The sequence below is a fragment of the Chelonia mydas genome, chromosome 6 (assembly GCF_015237465.2).
Source record: "Chelonia mydas isolate rCheMyd1 chromosome 6, rCheMyd1.pri.v2, whole genome shotgun sequence".
NCBI lineage: Eukaryota > Metazoa > Chordata > Testudines > Cheloniidae > Chelonia > Chelonia mydas.
Genome location: NC_051246.2, coordinates 10,522,599 through 10,540,620, shown reverse-complemented (window position 1 = coordinate 10,540,620; position 18,022 = coordinate 10,522,599). Strand labels below are relative to the sequence as shown.

Genomic DNA, 18,022 nt, shown 5'->3' with positions numbered 1-18,022 from the left:
ATCCTAAGTGCAGGACTCTGCACTTGTCCTTGTTGAACCTCATCAGATTTCTTTTGGCCCAATCCTCTAATTTGTCTAGATCCCTCTGTATCCTATCCCTACCCTCCAGCGTATCTACCACTCCTCCCAGTTTAGTGTCATCTGCAAACTTGCTGAGGGTGCAATCCACACCATCCCCCAAATCATTAATGAAGATATTGAACAAAACCGGCCCCAGGACTGACCCTTGGGGCACTCCACTTGATACTAGCTGCCAACTAGACCTGGAGCCATTGATCACTACCCATTGAGCCTGACTATCTAGCCAGCTTTCTATCCACCTTATAGTCCATTCATCCAGCCCATACTTCTTTAACTTGCTGGCAAGAATACTGTGGGAGACCGTATCAAAAGCTTTGCTAAAGTCAAGGAATAACACGTCCACTGCTTTCCCCTCATCCACAGAGCCAGTTATCTCATCATAGAAGGCAATTAGATTAGTCAGGCATGACTTGCCCTTGGTGAATCCATGCTGATTGTTCCTGATCACTTTCCTCTCCTCTAAGTGCTTCAGAATTGATTCCTTGAGGACCTGCTCCATGATTTTTCCAGGGACTGAGGTGAGGCTGACTGGCCTATAGTTCCCCGGATCCTCCTTCCCTTTTTTAAAGATGGGCACTACATTAGCCTTTTTCCAGTCATCCGGGACCTCCCCAGATCGCCATGAGTTTTCAAAGATAATGGCCAATGGCTCTGCAGTCACATCCACTAACTCCTTTAGCACCCTCGGATGCAGTGCATCCGGCCCCATGGACTTGTGTGTGCGTCCAGCAAAAGAAACAGTGAAAAAGCAAGAGCACCAGCTACATTTCTGGATGTGCAGCCAAGAGTTGATTGTACTCTAAAAGAGGAACTAAGGCCTGGTCTCCACTAAAACTTATGCCGGCGTCGGTAATTACAGATTGCTGGCCAATGTCTTCAGACAAAAGCACCAAGGGAATTTGTAAAGATTTAGTCCATACCTTGATTATACTAGCATAGTTTGGAAATTACTACCCGCTAAGTAAGAGATGGCTTAGCAAACAGGCACCCTTGTCCAGATGATCAATGTGAAATGTAAAACAAAGTGTGTCTTCAGTTTTGAGGGTCAAAGCTTTTTTTACCTGAATATGACAAATGCATCTTGAAACATGAAGCTGGACACAGGTAAATCATACTGACATACATCAGACTGGCTTTCTCATTTAACAAGAAACATAGAACAGATGGTTTTCTGGGTATTTTAATGTTACTCCAGAGTTCAGCATCTTCTTATGATAAGGCTTTGTCTGATACAGAGGCCAAAGGTAACCTAACAGTTCTGATATGATGTTGACTGGAGCCCCTTTATGGGAAAAGCACTCAATTAAATCAAACTAGAGCTAATCTCTCACTACCAAAGACAAGTACACTGGAAAATGTAGCGCACGGGTATAAAACTTTGTTTGGGCCAAAAAGGGTCTTGAAAGAGGAACAGTTAAATCTGGATCTGGTCGAGGTTCAAACAAAAAGATTTTAATTAAATAAAATTCTGTTAATTCATACTCTTGAGAAAATTGGATACCCCTTTGAGTGATGCTCCTCAAATGTAGAGAGATTGTGTTACAAGGGAAGCTCTTTCAGGAATCAAATGTCATTTTTCTCTCTCTTTGTACAGCACCCAATACAATGGAATCCTGGCCCATGACTAGGACACCTGGGCTCTAGGGTAATACCAATAAATAATAATAATCTTAATTAAAAAGCATAAAAAGAGCCAACTACCTGCAGGAGTGCAATTGTGATCTGATATTCCTAGGTGCCATGACCAGTCCAATAAAAGGCAGAATTGAGGTAACATCACCTGAGTTCAGAAAGGGTTCACTAGGAAGGAAAAAACAGCACAGGAAGGAAGAAGGCTTGGTTTGGGCAGAAGGCTACAAAGAAGAAATACAAAACGGAGGGATCTCTTCTAGTCATCAATGGGCAGAACCCAACTGATATTGGTGAAAACTGGAAGCTGGAAATGTGGGGAGACACAGAGCCCCTTTCATGTGTGTGGCAGGCCCATCGGCTTTCAATAACTCTGTTTAGTAGAGAATCTGAGAGGCACTTGTCACTGCCCCTCAGATGATACCTTTGTCCCTCACACAGAGCTAACAACGTATATGTTTCCCAGGTCTCAGCTTGTGTGATCGGAAGAGAAGGATTTCTGAGACGATGGAGCCGCTGTCCAGCTCAAGGTCTCAGAGCTTCCACCACCCAGGACCACAACTGAGCTGTGACCTCAGAGAGAAGCTGCAGTATTCACCGCATCTAGGTAATAAGTTATGTGTGGAGATGCGGTGATGTTGTGGAGTATGGATATCACAGCATGGAGGTTTCAGAATAGCAGCCGTGTTAGTCTGTATTCGCAAAAAGAAAAGGAGTACTTGTGGCACCTTAGAGACTAACAAATTTATTTGAGCATAATCTTTCGTGAGCTACAGCTCACTTCATCGGAGCATGGAGGGGAGTCCCCAAGGCAGCCTGTTTGAAATCATCGGAACAGCATTTGCTTGTCTAGTGGCATGTGGAGGCTGGGTGAATCCCTGTTCCTAGTAGAGTCGTGAGGTCCAGGAGCGTGTGTGTCTGTGTGGGTCCCTCTTACGCAGTGGTTCTTAACCTGGGGTGCACGCACCCCCTGGGGGTGGGAGATGCCCTTTCTGGGGGTGTGAGACATGCCAGATTTTTTTAGAAGGTAAATCATTGAAAACACAAATTAAGCACAGGCACATAAGTAGAACTACTTTGTTTCATGAAACCTATGTATTTATTAACATTATACATTTTTTAACGATGACTGTAATATACAAACAAAAAATTTATTTTCAAGTTTTAAAGCTAATTGTAATGAAATTATCTCGCTACAAAATACAGTGTACCGGCAGTTGCGGGGTATTTCTTGATGCATACACAGACGACGATGTGGCAGCGCAGTGGCTTTGTTTGAATTCAGTTAGCTGCTAACTGTTAGCGCGTTGGTTACAGTTTACTTCCACAGCAAAACTCCAGCGTCTCTGGGAAGTACCTTGCCTATTTTTTTGTGCCTACTGTACTATTATTTGTGGTGAGTAATAACATAAAACTATTTTACAGCTGTTTAATATGCATTTAAAAGTGTATCGGTCCCCCTATCTTTATATATATTTTTTCATTTCAGTAACCCTTGCCATGTCAAAGAAACGCAAATGGAACGACGAAATTACTGCGAAATTAAAATAAATATATAATTCTCTCTTTCATTCTATAGTTATGATATATCTAGGTTTAAAGAACTGACCTACTTCAACGATTTTTGATAAGCGAGAACATATTTTGAGAACCAAAGGGGTGCAAGCTGCAGTAAAGGCTGCTCTAAGGTGCCACAAGTACTCCTTTTCTTTTTACGAATACAGACTAACACGGCTGTTACTCTGAAAACTGCTCTAACGGTATCTTTGTCATCCTTTAGATCTTCCTGCGACCTATTTGATTGTTCCTTACGATAAGGGGAATGAAAGAGACCAGGATATGGTGGCCTCGCTCCATAGGTTCAGCTTTATGGTGAGTTGTGAAACGGTCCGCGCTGTTCCTCCTGCTGGGCCATGCTGCTTCCTTGTCTGTCCTCGCTCATTGCTCCCACCTCCTCCTGGCTCCTCCATCGCTCAATGGTCTTTCCAACTTTTTCTTCCCCATCAATAAAATAATCACACCCCTTTCTTTGGGAGGTGCCTTGTGCATGTGGAGCTTTTCTAACATCCTGGATAGCTCACTTCATGCCCCTCCAGTTGCTCAGGATTAGCTCCTGGCAGTACATCCCATGACTGAGTGGTGAGACTATCACGGGAACAGCATGTGCTGAGTGGGGCTCCCTTGTGGCTCCAGGTGCTTGCTTGAGTGGCCTGGATTGGGACTAAGAGCTCTGTGGGGATGGGTAGGCTGAGTCTGGCATCTCTTGCTGTGTGGAAGAGGATGAGATAGTGGGAAATGGGATTCCTTCCCCTCCTCCAGTGCTGCGTTGATGGTGATGGCTCTGCCCTTTGCTGCTCAGCTTGTGCCTGAAGGGTGGGATTGTGGCCAGACCAGGCAGGTGCTGAGTGGAAGATCCATGTCATTTCAGATGCCAGTGACATTTGAGGAGGTGGCAGTGTACTTCTCTGAAGATGAATGGGCTCTTTTGGATGAAAAGCAGAGGGAACTCTACAGAGATGTCATGCAGGAGAATTACAAGACTCTCATCTCGTTAGGTGAGGAGTTGCTATCGTCCCCGTAGTGTAGACGTGGCCTAAATCTTTTATAAGCAACACAGCCCATTTCCCACCATACAGCCTGCTTGCTAAAATGTGATACACAAATCTTTTATAAACTATGTGGATTATGTCTTTCCCCTTCAGCAAAGAAAATCTTGGAATGTTCTTTGTAGTTAAGTGATCGACGAATACTTAGAATCATAGAATATCAGGGTTGGAAGGGACCTCAGGAGGTCATCTAGTCCAACCCCCTGCTGAAAGCAGGACCAATCCCCAATTTTTGCCCCAAATGGCCCTCTCAAGGATTGAACTCACAACCCTGGGTTTAGCAGGCCAATGCTCAAACCACTGAGCTATCCCTCCCCCAACTTAACACGTTGTGATGCATGTACCTCTTTCCAATGAGCAGGATTTACGATGGCTAAACCAGATGTGCAGTCCCAGATGGAGCGAGGGGAAGAGTTCTGGATCCCAGATATCCAGGGCTCTGAGGAAAGGGAAATCCCAAGAAGCACTACGACAGGTGAGGAATGAATGACACCAACTGAGAAACAATCTGGGACTGGGGAAAGCTGGGGTCCCAGCAAACCCACTGAGTCCTCCCCCTGTTCTGTCCCATCTCATCTGACTCACTGTTGTGCCCTGTCCTCCTGGCTCCCAATTGTTCTGCCTGACCCCTGGCAGAAGCCTTTTCCTCCCTCAGCCTTTTTCTTAGGGCTCAGATGGGACTTTGAGGCAGAACTTGCCCCTCCTCTGCCACTTGGTGGAATATACTTCCTGTCTATCAGGTTCTGTTATCAATGATAAATCCCTTTGCCGCGCCCTCTGTCTCCAACGCATGGAGTGAATCCCGTCTGGATTCTCTCTCCCAACAGGTACCGGGACGGCAAGTGAAAACAGGGCGGAGAGTCCCCAGCAGGAAGGCGCTGTGGGAGTGAAGCGGCACAGGATGTTCTCAGGAAGGCCGCAGGGCCCTGGTGGGGCAGATACCAGCAAGAGTCAGGATAGAGTGGGGCGGCAGAGAGGAGACTCTCCAGGCAGGAGTAAATCTACTCACAGCAAAAGAGGTTTGAGGAAATCCACAGACACCAACGCCCACCCGGTAACCCATATTGGGTTGACCGCAAATACCATCAATGAACTGGGGGAAAAAGTCAGTAACAGCTCGCTCCTTTTTCAACATTGTCAGGAAACTAGTGTAGAGAAGAGTGCTGTCAGGTGTAGTGAATGTGGCAAAAGCTTCACTCGACAAGAATACCTTCAGATACATCTGAAAATTCACAGAGGGGAGAGACCCTATAAATGTAACAAATGTAGGAAAAGCTTTAGACACAAGACAAGCCTTGTTCTTCACCGTTACACAGTCCACAAGTCGGAGAGACCCCATAAATGTCCAGACTGCAGCCAGCTCTTTATCCTGAGAGAGAGATTTATTCAGCATCAGAGAATCCACAACGAAGAGGCATCTAGAGGGTTCAACGATGGGATCGTGAGTGAGAACAGGGACAAGAATCCCCAGAAGAAGGGGTCTGGGAGAGCAAAGCCAGACATGATGTTGTCGGGGAGACCCCAGTGCCCTGAGTGGGGAGATGCCCGTGAGAGTAAGGGCAAGGTGAGAGAGCAGCATGGAGACCCTCCAGATTGGAGACAAAGTAAATCCACTTGCAGCAAAACAGGCTTAAGGAAATCCAAAGACGCCAGCACACAGTATAGAGACTGCATGGAGAAGAGACCAAATACAGGCACTGAACTTAGGGAAAGTTTCAATAACTGCTCTCTCCTTATTAAGCATCATCAAACTGGTGCAGAAAAGAGTGCTTACAAGTGTAGTGAGTGTAGGAAAAGCTTCACTCAAGAAAAATACCTTCAGATACATCTGAGAACTCACAAAGGAGAGAGACCTTATAAATGTAAAGAATGTGGGAAAAGCTTCAGTCGGAGTTCAGTGCTCAAAGATCACTCCATGAGTCACAGAATGGAACAACCTTATAAATGTACTCAGTGTGGGAAAAGATTCAGAGAGAAGACAATCCTTTTATATCATCTTTACATAGTCCACAGGGTGGAGAGACCCTATAAGTGTCCATACTGTGGCCAGCAATTTGTCCTGAGAGAGAGACTTATTCAGCATCAGAGAATCCACAAAGAAGAGGAACCTAGAGGGTTTAATGATGGGATCATGAGTGAAGATGAAGCTAAGAATCTCCAGCAGGAAGGGCCTCCCGGAGCAGAACCACAGAGGACATTCTCAGGGAGACCCCGAGGTCCTGAGCAGGGAGAAGGCTGTGGAAGTCAGGGCATGACACGAAGGAAGCAGAGACACCCTGCAGGCAAAAGAGGCAATATATCTAATCAATGTGAAAGAGATTCCAAGAAATTGAAAAGCACCATCACGCACCAGGAGACCCACACTGGAGCACAAACAAACACAAATGGTGACAATGAGAAAAGCTTCAGTAGCAACTCAGCCCTTTCTGTGCATCAGAAAATCCACCTGGAAGAGAAACGTTACAGCTGTGCTGAATGTGGGAAAAGCTACCACCAGCATGCTCACCTTCGAAGGCATCAGAAAAACCATACAGGAGAGAGACCCTATGTATGTGCTGACTGTGGAAAGAGCTTTGTGTACAGGTCAATACTCAGCAGACATGAAAGGACCCACAAAGAGGAGAAAAACTATAGCTGCACTGACTGTGGGAAAAACTTCAGTGAGTACTCATACCTTACTATGCATCAGAGAATCCACAGGGAGGAAAGACCCTATCAGTGTCCTGACTGCGACAAAAGCTTCAGACTGCGAGGACACTTTACCAGTCACTGTAGAACTCACACAGGGGACAAACCTTATAAATGCACTGAATGCGGGCACGGCTTTGGGCGGAAATCAACCCTGACTAAACACATGAGGATCCACACCGGGGAGCGGCCCTATAAATGCACGCAGTGTGAGAAAAGCTTTCGTCAGAAGTTCGCCCTTTCCCAGCATCAGTTAATACACCAGGGAGAGAGGCCTCACAAATGTACTGAATGTGGGAAAATCTTTCTTCAGAAGTCCCACCTTACCACGCATCAGTCAGTGCATCGGGGAGAGAGACCTCACATATGTAGTGAATGTGGGAAAAGCTTCAATGACCGATCAAATCTTGTTAAACACTTGGCAAAACTCCACTTGAAAAAGAAACCCCATATAGCAAATGCGGCAAAGAGTCCTGTGGCACCTTATAGTCTAATGGACGAAAGCTTATGCTCCAATACTTCTGTTAGTCTATAAGGTGCCACAGGACTCTCTGCCGTTTTTACAGATCCAGACTAACACGGCTACCCCTCTGATACCATACAGCAAATGTAGCTTCAGATTAAATAGATCTACAGTTGTAATAGAAAATAATGGAGTGGTACTTTTTTGATTCTGGTGAAACACTTCTCCTTTCATACTTATTCTAAAATACATGGTTTAAAGAGGATGGGTTGGTAGTATTGCCTTGTTTATGATTATGGGAGTAAAATGTAGGAGGGCGACAAAGCTGGTGAAGAGAGGAACTGATCTTTCAACGGGTTTTGGGGATGGTTAGTGGGAATTTCAGGGGAGTGGAATTGAATTTTGCAAGTTGACCAGCGGCATGCCATCTATGGATTGCATTCCCATGTGAGCCCTGAATATGACTTCCTGACTGGCTGTGCCAGTGGGACGATTCCATCCGGCCCCTGAACACACTACAGAACAAAATGGCATCCTCCGCACATTGTGAAGACACGGGTATTTTAACATGGCACTCTATAAATGGATTAAAACTTGGCGAACTGAGATGTGTCAAAATGTAACTGTAAACAGGAAATCCTTATTGAGTGGGTGTGTTTCTAGTGGGGTCCTGCAGAGATCGGTTCTTGATCCTCTGCTTTGAAACATTTTTATCAATGACACTTAAATTGGAGGAGTGGTAAATAATGAAGAGGACAGGTCATTGATTCACAGTGAACTGGATCACTTTGCAAACTGGGCAAAAGAAAACTATATGCATTTTAATATGGCTAAATGTAAATATATACATGTATGAATGAAGAACGTAGGCCATACTTAAATGATGTGGGATTTGATCCTGGAAACGTGGGACTCTGAAAAAGATTTGGGGTGTGGTGGATAATCAGCTGAATATGAACTCCTAGTACGATACTGTCTCCAAAAGAGCTCATGCAATCCCGAAATAAACAGGGGAATCTCGAGTAGGAACAGAGAGGTTATTTTACCTCTGTATTTGGTACTGAGGCAACTCTGTTTTTTAAACATCTCAGGGTTTATCTACTCTGGAAGTTTTACTGGTATAATTTTGCCAGTATGGTTATAGTGGCATAACTTCCTGTGAATAAGTGTGTCAACATGGGGCGTTACGAGTGCATCTTCACCTGGATCTTCCATCCCCAGCAGTTCAGTCTATTCCATGGCTTTTGTAAGGGGTTAGGCACACTGTGATTTTTCCTGTGTGGCAGGTACCCTTAATTGTGCCAGTGTAACTGGTAATGCAAGTCCTACTTCCTCCCTGAGCTGTGCATACCAGAATCCACTGACGGTGTCTGAAAAAATACGCATAATCTTTGGTACAGGGACCTGCTGCTCATCCTGCATGGAATTGCTGCCCAAAATGTTTCACAATTTACTCCTAAAAACACAGTTGGGCAGAGTGCTGGGTATGAACTGGAAAACAGAAAATGCTCCGTTTAACTTACAGCTGGTTAAGCCTGAGTGTGATTTGTTAGCTTATGAACTAAAGGCCCCTAAGGCTTTGCAGCTATGCAAAATGTATAAAGGATATGTGTGATAGATTGCAATGCTTGTTGGTGAAAGAAGTAATGGAGAGGTACTGAGACTGATGTTTTAACCATTAATTGCAACTCCTAAATGTTTTGCTGTGTAAGGGACGTGCGAGTGGTATGAACAAAACAAGGAAGTAACTAGGTTGTAAACAACTGGGGTATATGTGATGGTATAAACAAATTGGAACAGACACAGATGTTGACACTTAAAGATAGGTCAGAAAAGATTTTTACGGCTTGCCTTTGGACAAGATTCCCATGATGCTTTGCAGTTAACAAGCTATCTAGCAAGGAATGGAATTTTACAATGCAGTAACTGATGACATACTTTATATAAGATATATTTTTGCAATGTACTAACCGCAACATATTTGCAAGATATGTAATGAATAAAAATGTCCAAAAAAGGCCATAAACAATGATTAACTACTTGGTGTTGAAACACTTGGAAAATTACAAGGAAGAGGGAACTGAGGAAAGAGCCTTAAGGGCAGGTCTACACTATGGGGCTAAGTCGACCTAAGTTACGCAACTCAAGCTATGTGAATAATGTAGCTGGAGTCGACGTGCCTTCAGTTAATTTATTGTGGTGTCTACACCGTGCTGGGGTTAATGGGAGAAACTCTCCCATCGGCTTACCTTATGCTTCTTGTACCGGTGGAGTACCATAGTTGACGAGAAAGCAATCAGTGGTCAATTTAGTGGGTTTTCACTAGACCCACTAAATCGATCCCCGGAGGATCGATCGCACATTGATACCCCGTAGTGTAGACAACGCCTAAGATATGGAGAACTATACACCAAAAGGCGGCAATAAATAAGGGTTGGAATGTTGAACTAAGAAGAGTTTCAAAGTAGCAGCCGTGTTAGTCTGTATCCGCAAAAAGAACAGGAGTACTTGTGGCACCTTAGAGACTAACAAATTTATTTGAGCATAAGCTTTTGTGGACTACAGCCCACTTCATCAGATGCAGAGAATGGAACATATAGTAAGAATATATATATATATACACACACACACACACACAGAGAAAACTGTATATATACACATACAGAAAACATGAAAAGGTGGAGTAAGAGGCTAATTAATTAAGATGAGCTATTATCAGCAGGAGAAAAAACCTTTTGCAGTGATAATCAAGATGGCCCATTTAGACAGTTGACAAGAAGAGTTACCAGGGTATAACTACCACTAGAAATCATAAGAAAGTAAGACCATTGGCAGACAGGATCCAGACTATCTGAAGCTATAGAGAAGGCCTTCCACAGTTGTAGGTAATTGCATGCCTCTCTGTATGTGCTGTCTTGACTGTTTAATAAATTCATTCAAAGCTGACTTGTTAACCAAATCTAAATTTAAGAGAAGGCTTTTCATTAAGCATATAATCACACTTAAAATCCCTATCCATTATTAGCTATTCATTTATTAATTATTGATAAATTATTCGTTTATTATCAACACAAGAAATACGTAAACTACAGTCACTGGAAGACAGTTTTCTATACTGGTAATGTCTGACCTTTCTGTATTATGCTGTTTTAATGTTAATCAATAAAGTGATTGAGCTGAGTTCTCTGAGGTCTCATTAGCTGATGACAAACTTAACCAGCAACCGCCTCAAACCACTTACAAGATCACATTTCTAGCTGTAATGGGAATGGGGCCTCAAAGTGACTGGATTTCATGAGGATGAAGGACAGTGTCCCAGATGTGTGAGGCATTAAGGGGAAGGGATTACAGATCAATGAAGAGATGCCTTTTTTAAAATTTCTCAATAGACTGATTTAACAAAAGTAGCACTACTTTACACTATTAACTCTGGGTGCTATTAATTAAACATGAATGTCCCAGTGAAAGTGGGTGTGCTTATTATGAAACAGTGAGTTTGTGTATTTCTTTGGTGGTGCTGGGGACTGTTGTGACATTGTAACTCACAACAAAAACACCCACATGGCTCCTAGTACTAGGGAACACGTTGCTTTTTCTCTGGAAGGTTGTGGGAGTAAATCCCTGGTTCCTGAAGAATTTTTAAGGGGATCCGTTTTTGTTCAGCTGCCTGCTCACTCCCTCTCACTGGGAAGAGTCTGGGATCTGAGCCCCTCTTTTTACCTGTCTGCAAAATCAACTCTTTCTTCTTTCTTCAACTGCCATGACGTTGTTCAGTCCCAATAGCCACATCAGAGCAGACCAATTGTTCAGCTAGTCCTGTGTCTGACAGCGGCCAGCACTACACGCTTGGTTGGATCATGCAGGAAACCCCGCAGTGGACAATTATGGCAAAATCTGTCCCTAGCAAAAGTTTCTGCCTAATCCTGTCAACCAGTTGTTGGTTTGTGCCCTGAAACAGATTCCTCATATATACATTAAATATTAGTTCAGCTAGTGTAACTCTGGAGGTTCTCATTATCTATGTTTCTATCTGACCCTTTTTCAAAATTCCATGAGGTCCAAGTCTCAATGCTATCTAGTGGAAATGAGTTCCATAGGGTTATCTATCTATATATGAGATAATCTAATCTGATCACCTGTATATCACAGGCTACTACATTTCACCCAGCTACCCAATAACTTACTTCAGAGTAGCAGCCGTGTTAGTCTGTATCCGCAAAAAGAACAGGAGGACTTGTGGCACCTTAGAGACGAACAAATTTATTTGAGCATAAGCTTTCGTGAGCTACAGCTCACTTCATTGGATGCATGATGGATTCATCCGATGAAGTGAGGTGTAGCTCACGAAAGCTTATGCTCAAATAAATTTGTTAGTCTCTAAGGTGCCACAAGTCCTCCTGTTCTTTTTGCCAATAACTTATGTTTGCCTAAAGAACACCTAGAAAGGCATCCAGCCTTGATCTGAAGACATCAAGAGACAGAGATCCACCACTTCCCTCGCAAGTTTGTTCCAGTGGTTAATCACCCTCACCTTTAAAACTTGGGAATTTATTCCTAATTCAAATTTGTTTTGCTTCATTTTGCAGTCCTTGGCAGTGGCTCTTCCTCTATTACATTAAACAGCCCTCTAGGGCCCAGCATTTTCTCCCCGTAAAGGCATTTAAATTGAAATCAAATCACCGCACCTCTGAATCTTCTTTTTGAGAAGCTGCACACATTGAGCTCTAAGTCCCTCGCTGTGAGGTATTTTGTCTAGCCCTGTGATCATTTTGTGGCTCCTCTCTGTACCCTCTCCAGTGTTTCAACATAATTTGTAAAATGTGACTACAAGAACTGTACACAGTATTATCGTATCAGTCTCACCAATGTGGTACGCAGGAGTAAAATCACTCTTGCCCTACTTATTACTCCTCTGATTATACATCCAAACATCACATTAGCCCTTTTCACCGCAGGATCACACTGGGGGCTCATGTTCAGATGTCCGTCAACTGTGATCCCTAAATCCTTTTCAGAGCCACTGCTTTCTAGGATACAGTCGCCCATTCTGCAGCCAAGACCAGCATTCTTAGGCAGACGACCTTGTGTTAGACCCGCAGTAGAGGTCTCCCTACGGGATGGGAAGCAAGTAGATAGCGGATGCTGTGTTGGTATATAATACTCTAAATGCTCTTTACTGATTACAAAACAAACCTTTCTCACTCCACATTCACACCCCAAACATACTATGCCAGAGTCCAAAGGTCAGAATGGTCCCAATGGTCAGTTGAGGTTCCTTCCGTCAGGATAAGATCATAAGATGCAGGGAGCCAGCAAAAACCACATCTATATCCACATGGGGCTCTGGATCAATAAACAATTCTGATTTGTAAAAATCATAGGAAACCATTTATAGTGCATTCCGTTGCGTCATCCGTTCTTTGCCTTTGTTTACTAGTCCTTCTACCCACACAATTCCAAAGACACAATCCTGGGCAGGCCGCCATGATCCAATGTGCCATTTCCTCCAATTCTTATACAATTTTATATCAGTCCAGCTGGTGTTGTTTCCTTTTCTGATGATTTTCTGTATTTTTCTTGGAACATAAGATTGTTTTTGCCCAAATAGTTCTAATAGTCCTTGACCTTAAGTTCTTGCTTCAGTTGCCAACTTTCAATGCACGTATTCATGTCAAGTACGCATCATTCATATCAGGCCTCAATGACCTATAACACATTACATGGTATATGAATCACGATGTTTGTGTGTGTATGTGTATGTGTATATATATATATATATATCCCAACACTTGTATTTGGCTGTATTGTTTGTTTGGTTCTCCTTGAATGGTTATTACCTGGCAATAAATAACTTTTATGGTTAAGCTGGTTGTTTCCCTCCCTCTCTCTTTTGTGTTTTTGGCTTCCCCATTTACTCTGCAGCAATGCTCCTCTTACCTAAGCTAGAGATCCCTGCAGTGCCCAAAAATCCTGTGGGGTTTTCTCATCAAGTGGGTTACTGCCAGAACAATTGTAACGGGGAAGTGGGGATAGGGACGTGCTGAACCTGTGGCATAGGAGGGTGGCAACTTGGAAGTGCTGCTCGACTCAGACTGCTGAGTCCAGGGACATATAAGGGGTCAGCTTGGAAGTGCTGATTGACCCGGTCCGCTCAGACACGCTCTGTTAAACGTGTGTGTTCATCTGATTCTGGGGCTGGAGGAACCCAGCCCTGGGGAACCTCAGTCCTGCAGGATAGCTCCACTGGGAGGGGACTTGCGGCAGGGAGAAGTAGAGCTCCGTATGAGAACGCAAGTGACACAAGCAGTACATTGATAGAATTACAGAATCCCCTCCCCCCCCCGAAGAGTAACCCTAATAAATGAGCATACCCCAAAGTAACGGGCAAATCTGGTAACGTTGTTCTTCGAGATGTGTTGCACGTGTCTATTCTGCGATCCACCCTCCTGCCCTCTACATCGTAGTTTTCTGGAAAGAAGGAATGGAGGGGGCGAGGGGATGGCTGGGTGCCTTAACGAGAGGTACCGCTGAGGGGAAAATTTTCAGCAACTGTGCTTGGGGTGCACACACACCTAGAAGGAATGGACGTGTGCAACATGTCTCAAAGAACAACCTTTAGAGAAGGTTAGTAAACACTTTTTTAAAAATTAAAGCAGAGATTCTCACATGATCACCTGACTCCATTAGCAAGGCTTTAAGAAAAGCACCAAATATTGCAAGACGGGATAAAATAGCTAGATATGCAAACAATGCACTCGCCTCAAGACACGAACAACTTCTTCAGGGTTCCTAGCTTCCTATCTTCCAGCTCTGCACTGCAAAGTGCTAACCAAATCCAATATGTAGACTGTAAATTCTTTGGGGGCAAGGACCTTGTCTGCTTATTTGAGGAGTGTCCTATGGAGACCAGGAATTTCTCTCCTTTTTAGGTGAATAAGCACACTCTTTGGCCTCTGTAAAAATAACAGATGATAGTTTTCTTTTAATGAAAGCTGAGATTCTGCTGTAATCACATGACTCCTGGAACTGGGGCACTAAGTAGAGACTTGTAGTGTCTATCCCTTATTTAAATGCCTCCCAAAGTCATTAATGCATGCCAAGTTAGGGCTGCTCAGTGGTGCCTCATGTCCTTCCAGACTGAAAAGTGGCTAAACCTAAACCTTTGAAAACCAGGAAATACAAAGTGAATGCCATACGTGCCAAGCCCCTACCACTGGTGTTAAAACAAAACCAAAATTGATGTGTCCATGACTGAATACAGGGCTTCAGAGGGAAGACCAACCCAGAAACCCACGTGGACAGCAGACTACCTGGATTCCTAGGAGTTTCAGCAGTAATATTTTGGTTGCTGTTTTCAAACTCTTATTAAATGGAAGCGGGGAATGGTGTAATGATCAGTGCAGATAGCACCTCCACCAACAGCTGGTGCATCTTTATCTTAGTGTTAAGTTGTCTTGTTTTCATAGTGTGTGTTGTCCTGGTTGGGAAGGGCAGGGTTAAGGGTGAGGAGGCCACTAGTCCCGTATTAAACCAGATGGTCCTCTTTTTGAGAAGTGTGTCCTCCTTTCAGTACTGGGACAAAACCAGACATGGTATTGGATGGGGGACAATGTTCTGTCCCCTCTGACTCATAGAAATGGCACCCTTCATGCAGTATGACCTCGCACGTAGGTCACGCCGGTGAGGACAGCGCATTCTTAGAAACAGTGGTCTCCGTGCGGCGTGACTTCGCACTCACCATGAGTATGAGGTCACACCAGCAGGGGCAGGGTGGGCATGCTCTTAAAGACGATGTCCCCCGTGTGGCAGGATCTCACACTCACATTGTCTCCACAGTTTCTGGAACCATCAGAGGGTTTTCTGTAGGGTTGCCACCTTTCTAACTGCTGCTAACTGGATCCTTGAAGCCCTGCCCCTGCCCTGCCTCTTCCACCAGTCTCCCCCTCTTCACTCAGGCCCCGCTCCTGGATTTTCTCCCCTTGCTTGCTGGATTGTCTCCACCTCCCCGCTCCTGCCAGCTGGGCTCCCTCTGTTCTGGGGCTGGGGTGGCAGCTGCTGCAGCCTGACAAGGAGCCTGCCTGCAGGCAGGAGGTGATCCGGGCTGGCACAGGTTAATGACCTGGCGTCTGATCCCGACTCGGGGTCATTGGACTTTGTACTGACCAGACACTGCCACGTCCCCATTTTGACCAGACTTTCCGGTCAAAAAGCTGGCACCTGGCAACCTTAAGTGGCACCTCGACACAGAAGCGAAAAACCGGACTGCCCAAGTAAAACCCAGACAGGTGGCAACCCTAGTCCTCCGGAACACGTGAGCGGCCACCTTGGTTCAAGGGCAGAGGAAACCTGTCTTACCTGTGTGTATTGGAGTTGTTAGTTGCAGTGTCCTGGTAAATCCTGTGATTTCTCTGGTTGACCCATGACAGTATGTCTGGTGAATGAGAAGAAACCACCACAGAGGTGGTCAAATAAACCCATGGACGGTGAGTTATATGGGCCCGTGGTGCCCATGCTCCAGAAAATTCAGGGCCTGGGGCCCGGCTTCACCAATGTTTGGGGTTGGGTCTCTCCCCCAGCCCCGCCTGCCTCCCCCGCATGCCCCCCCCCGGAGCGTCCCTGCCCGTGCCCTGGGCAGCAGGCTGCTGCCCTGCCACGCCGCGCTGTGCTCCCTCGCCGGCCGCTGCCGGCTACAAAAGGGACGGGCACCCGAGGCAGGACGAGGTGGCTGCACAGCCGCCGCCTGTGGAGGCGCACACAGGATGGCAGCCCCACCCGCACCCACCACAGGGGAGGCAAAGGGGCTTCCTGGACCAGAAAGGGGCCTGGCCCCTAGAGATGTGCAGTGACAGTGCTGGGTGAGTGTGCTGCTGGGGGGTAGAATGGGGGGACTGTGGCATCCTCCTCTCTGGCCCCAGCCCTGGGGCAGCCTGCCTGCTCCCCAAACTCCTCATCCCCAGCCCCACCCCAGAGCTCGCACCCCCAGCCAGAGCCCTCACCCCCCCCGCACCCCAACCCTTTGCCCTAGCCCTGATCCCCTCCTGCACCCTGAACCCCACATCCCCAGCCCCACCTTGCAGCCCTCACCCCCGCACCCCAACCCTCTGCCCCACCCATACCCCAAACCCCTCAGCCCCACCCCGCAGCCCTCACCCCAACCCTCTGCCCCAACCACACCCCAAACCCCTCAGCCCCACCCCGCAGCCCTCACCCCTGCACCCCAACCCTCTGCCCCACCCACACCCCTCAGCCCCACCCTGCAGCCCTCACCCCCGCACCCCAACCCTTTGCCCCAACCCTGAGCCCCCTCCTGCACCCTGAACCCCACACCCCCAGCCCCAGCCTGCAGCCCTCACCCCCCCCGCACCCCAACCCTTTGCCCTAGCCCTGATCCCCTCCTGCACCCTGAACCCCACATCCCCAGCCCCACCCTGCAGCCCTCACCCCGGCACCCCAACCCTCTGCCCCACCCACACCCCTCAGCCCCACCCTGCAGCCCTCACCCCCGCACCCCAACCCTTTGCCCTAGCCCTGAGCCCCCTCCTGCACCCTGAACTCCACACCCCCAGCCCCACCCTGCAGCCCTCACTCCCGCACCCCAACCCTCTGCCCCAGCCCGAGCCCCTCCCACACCCCAAACCCCTCATCCCCAGCCCCACCCCAGAGCTCGCACCCCCAGCCAGAGCCCTCACCCCCTGCACCCCAACCCTTTGACCCACCCACACCCCAAACCCCTCAGCCCCACCCCGCAGCCCTCACCCCAACCCTCTGCCCCACCCACACCCCGAACCCCTCAGCCCCACCCTGCAGCCCTCACCCCAACCCTCTGCCCCAACCACACCCCAAACCCCTCAGCCCCACCCCGCAGCCCTCACCCCAACCCTCTGCCCCAACCACACCCCAAACCCCTCAGCCTCACCCCGCAGCCCTCACCCCCGCACCCCAACCCTCTGCCCCATCCACACCCCAAACCACTCAGCCCCACCCCGCAGCCCTCACCCCCACACCCCCTCTGCCCCATCCACACCCCAAACCCCTCAGCCGCAGCCCTCACCCCAACCCTCTACCCCACCCACACCCCAAACCCCTCAGCCACACCCCGCAGCCCTCACCCCAACCCTCTGCCCCAACCACACCCCAAACCCCTCAGCCCCACCCCGCAGCCCTCACCCCAACCCTCTGCCCCAACCACACCCCAAACCCCTCAGCCTCACCCCGCAGCCCTCACCCCCGCACCCCAACCCTCTGCCCCATCCACACCCCAAACCCCTCAGCCCCACCCCGCAACCCTCACCCCCACACCCCCTCTGCCCCATCCACACCCCAAACCCCTCAGCCCCACCCCGCAACCCTCACCCCCACACCCCCATCCACACCCCAAACCCCTCAGCCCCACCCCGCAGCCCTCACCCCAACCCTCTGCCCCAACCACACCCCAAACCGCTCAGCCTCACCCCGCAGCCCTCACCCCCGCACCCCAACCCTCTGCCCCAGCCCGAGCCCCTCCCACACCCCAAACCCCTCATCCCCAGCCCCACCCCAGAGCTCGCACCCCCAG

At 47.5% G+C, this 18,022-nt stretch overlaps 2 protein-coding genes and 1 long non-coding RNA gene across 14 annotated transcripts in view; 2 read left to right on the top strand and 1 right to left on the bottom strand.

Moving 5' to 3' along the window:
• LOC102937449 (zinc finger protein 585B) overlaps window positions 1–13,331 on the top strand; it is a 31,120-nt gene extending 17,789 nt beyond the window's left edge. For 5 of the 11 annotated variants that reach the window (XM_043549186.1, XM_043549190.1, XM_043549187.1 and 2 more), the window contains 5 exons: window positions 2,177–2,317; window positions 3,491–3,582; window positions 4,139–4,265; window positions 4,678–4,791; window positions 5,141–13,331. In XM_043549186.1, coding sequence (XP_043405121.1) covers window positions 2,218–2,317; window positions 3,491–3,582; window positions 4,139–4,265; window positions 4,678–4,791; window positions 5,141–7,539 — 2,832 coding nt within the window. In that variant the 5' untranslated portion in view covers window positions 2,177–2,217 and the 3' untranslated portion in view covers window positions 7,540–13,331. Of the gene's footprint in view, window positions 1–1,675; window positions 1,727–2,176; window positions 2,318–3,259; window positions 3,399–3,490; window positions 3,583–4,138; window positions 4,266–4,677; window positions 4,792–5,140 lie in introns of those variants that run through there. The other 6 variants (XM_043549189.1, XM_043549188.1, XM_037899055.2 and 3 more) reach the window with 4 other exon arrangements.
• LOC119566362 (zinc finger and SCAN domain-containing protein 2) overlaps window positions 1–18,022 on the top strand; it is a 558,782-nt gene that overhangs the window by 443,534 nt on the left and 97,226 nt on the right. The gene's annotated exons all lie outside the window — the stretch shown is intronic.
• Window positions 11,073–16,408, bottom strand: LOC122466289. The gene is made up of 3 exons (XR_006291694.1): window positions 15,823–16,408; window positions 13,839–14,039; window positions 11,073–13,173 (listed from the first exon to the last, which is right to left on the bottom strand). It is a non-coding gene; the product is annotated as an uncharacterized LOC122466289 (long non-coding RNA).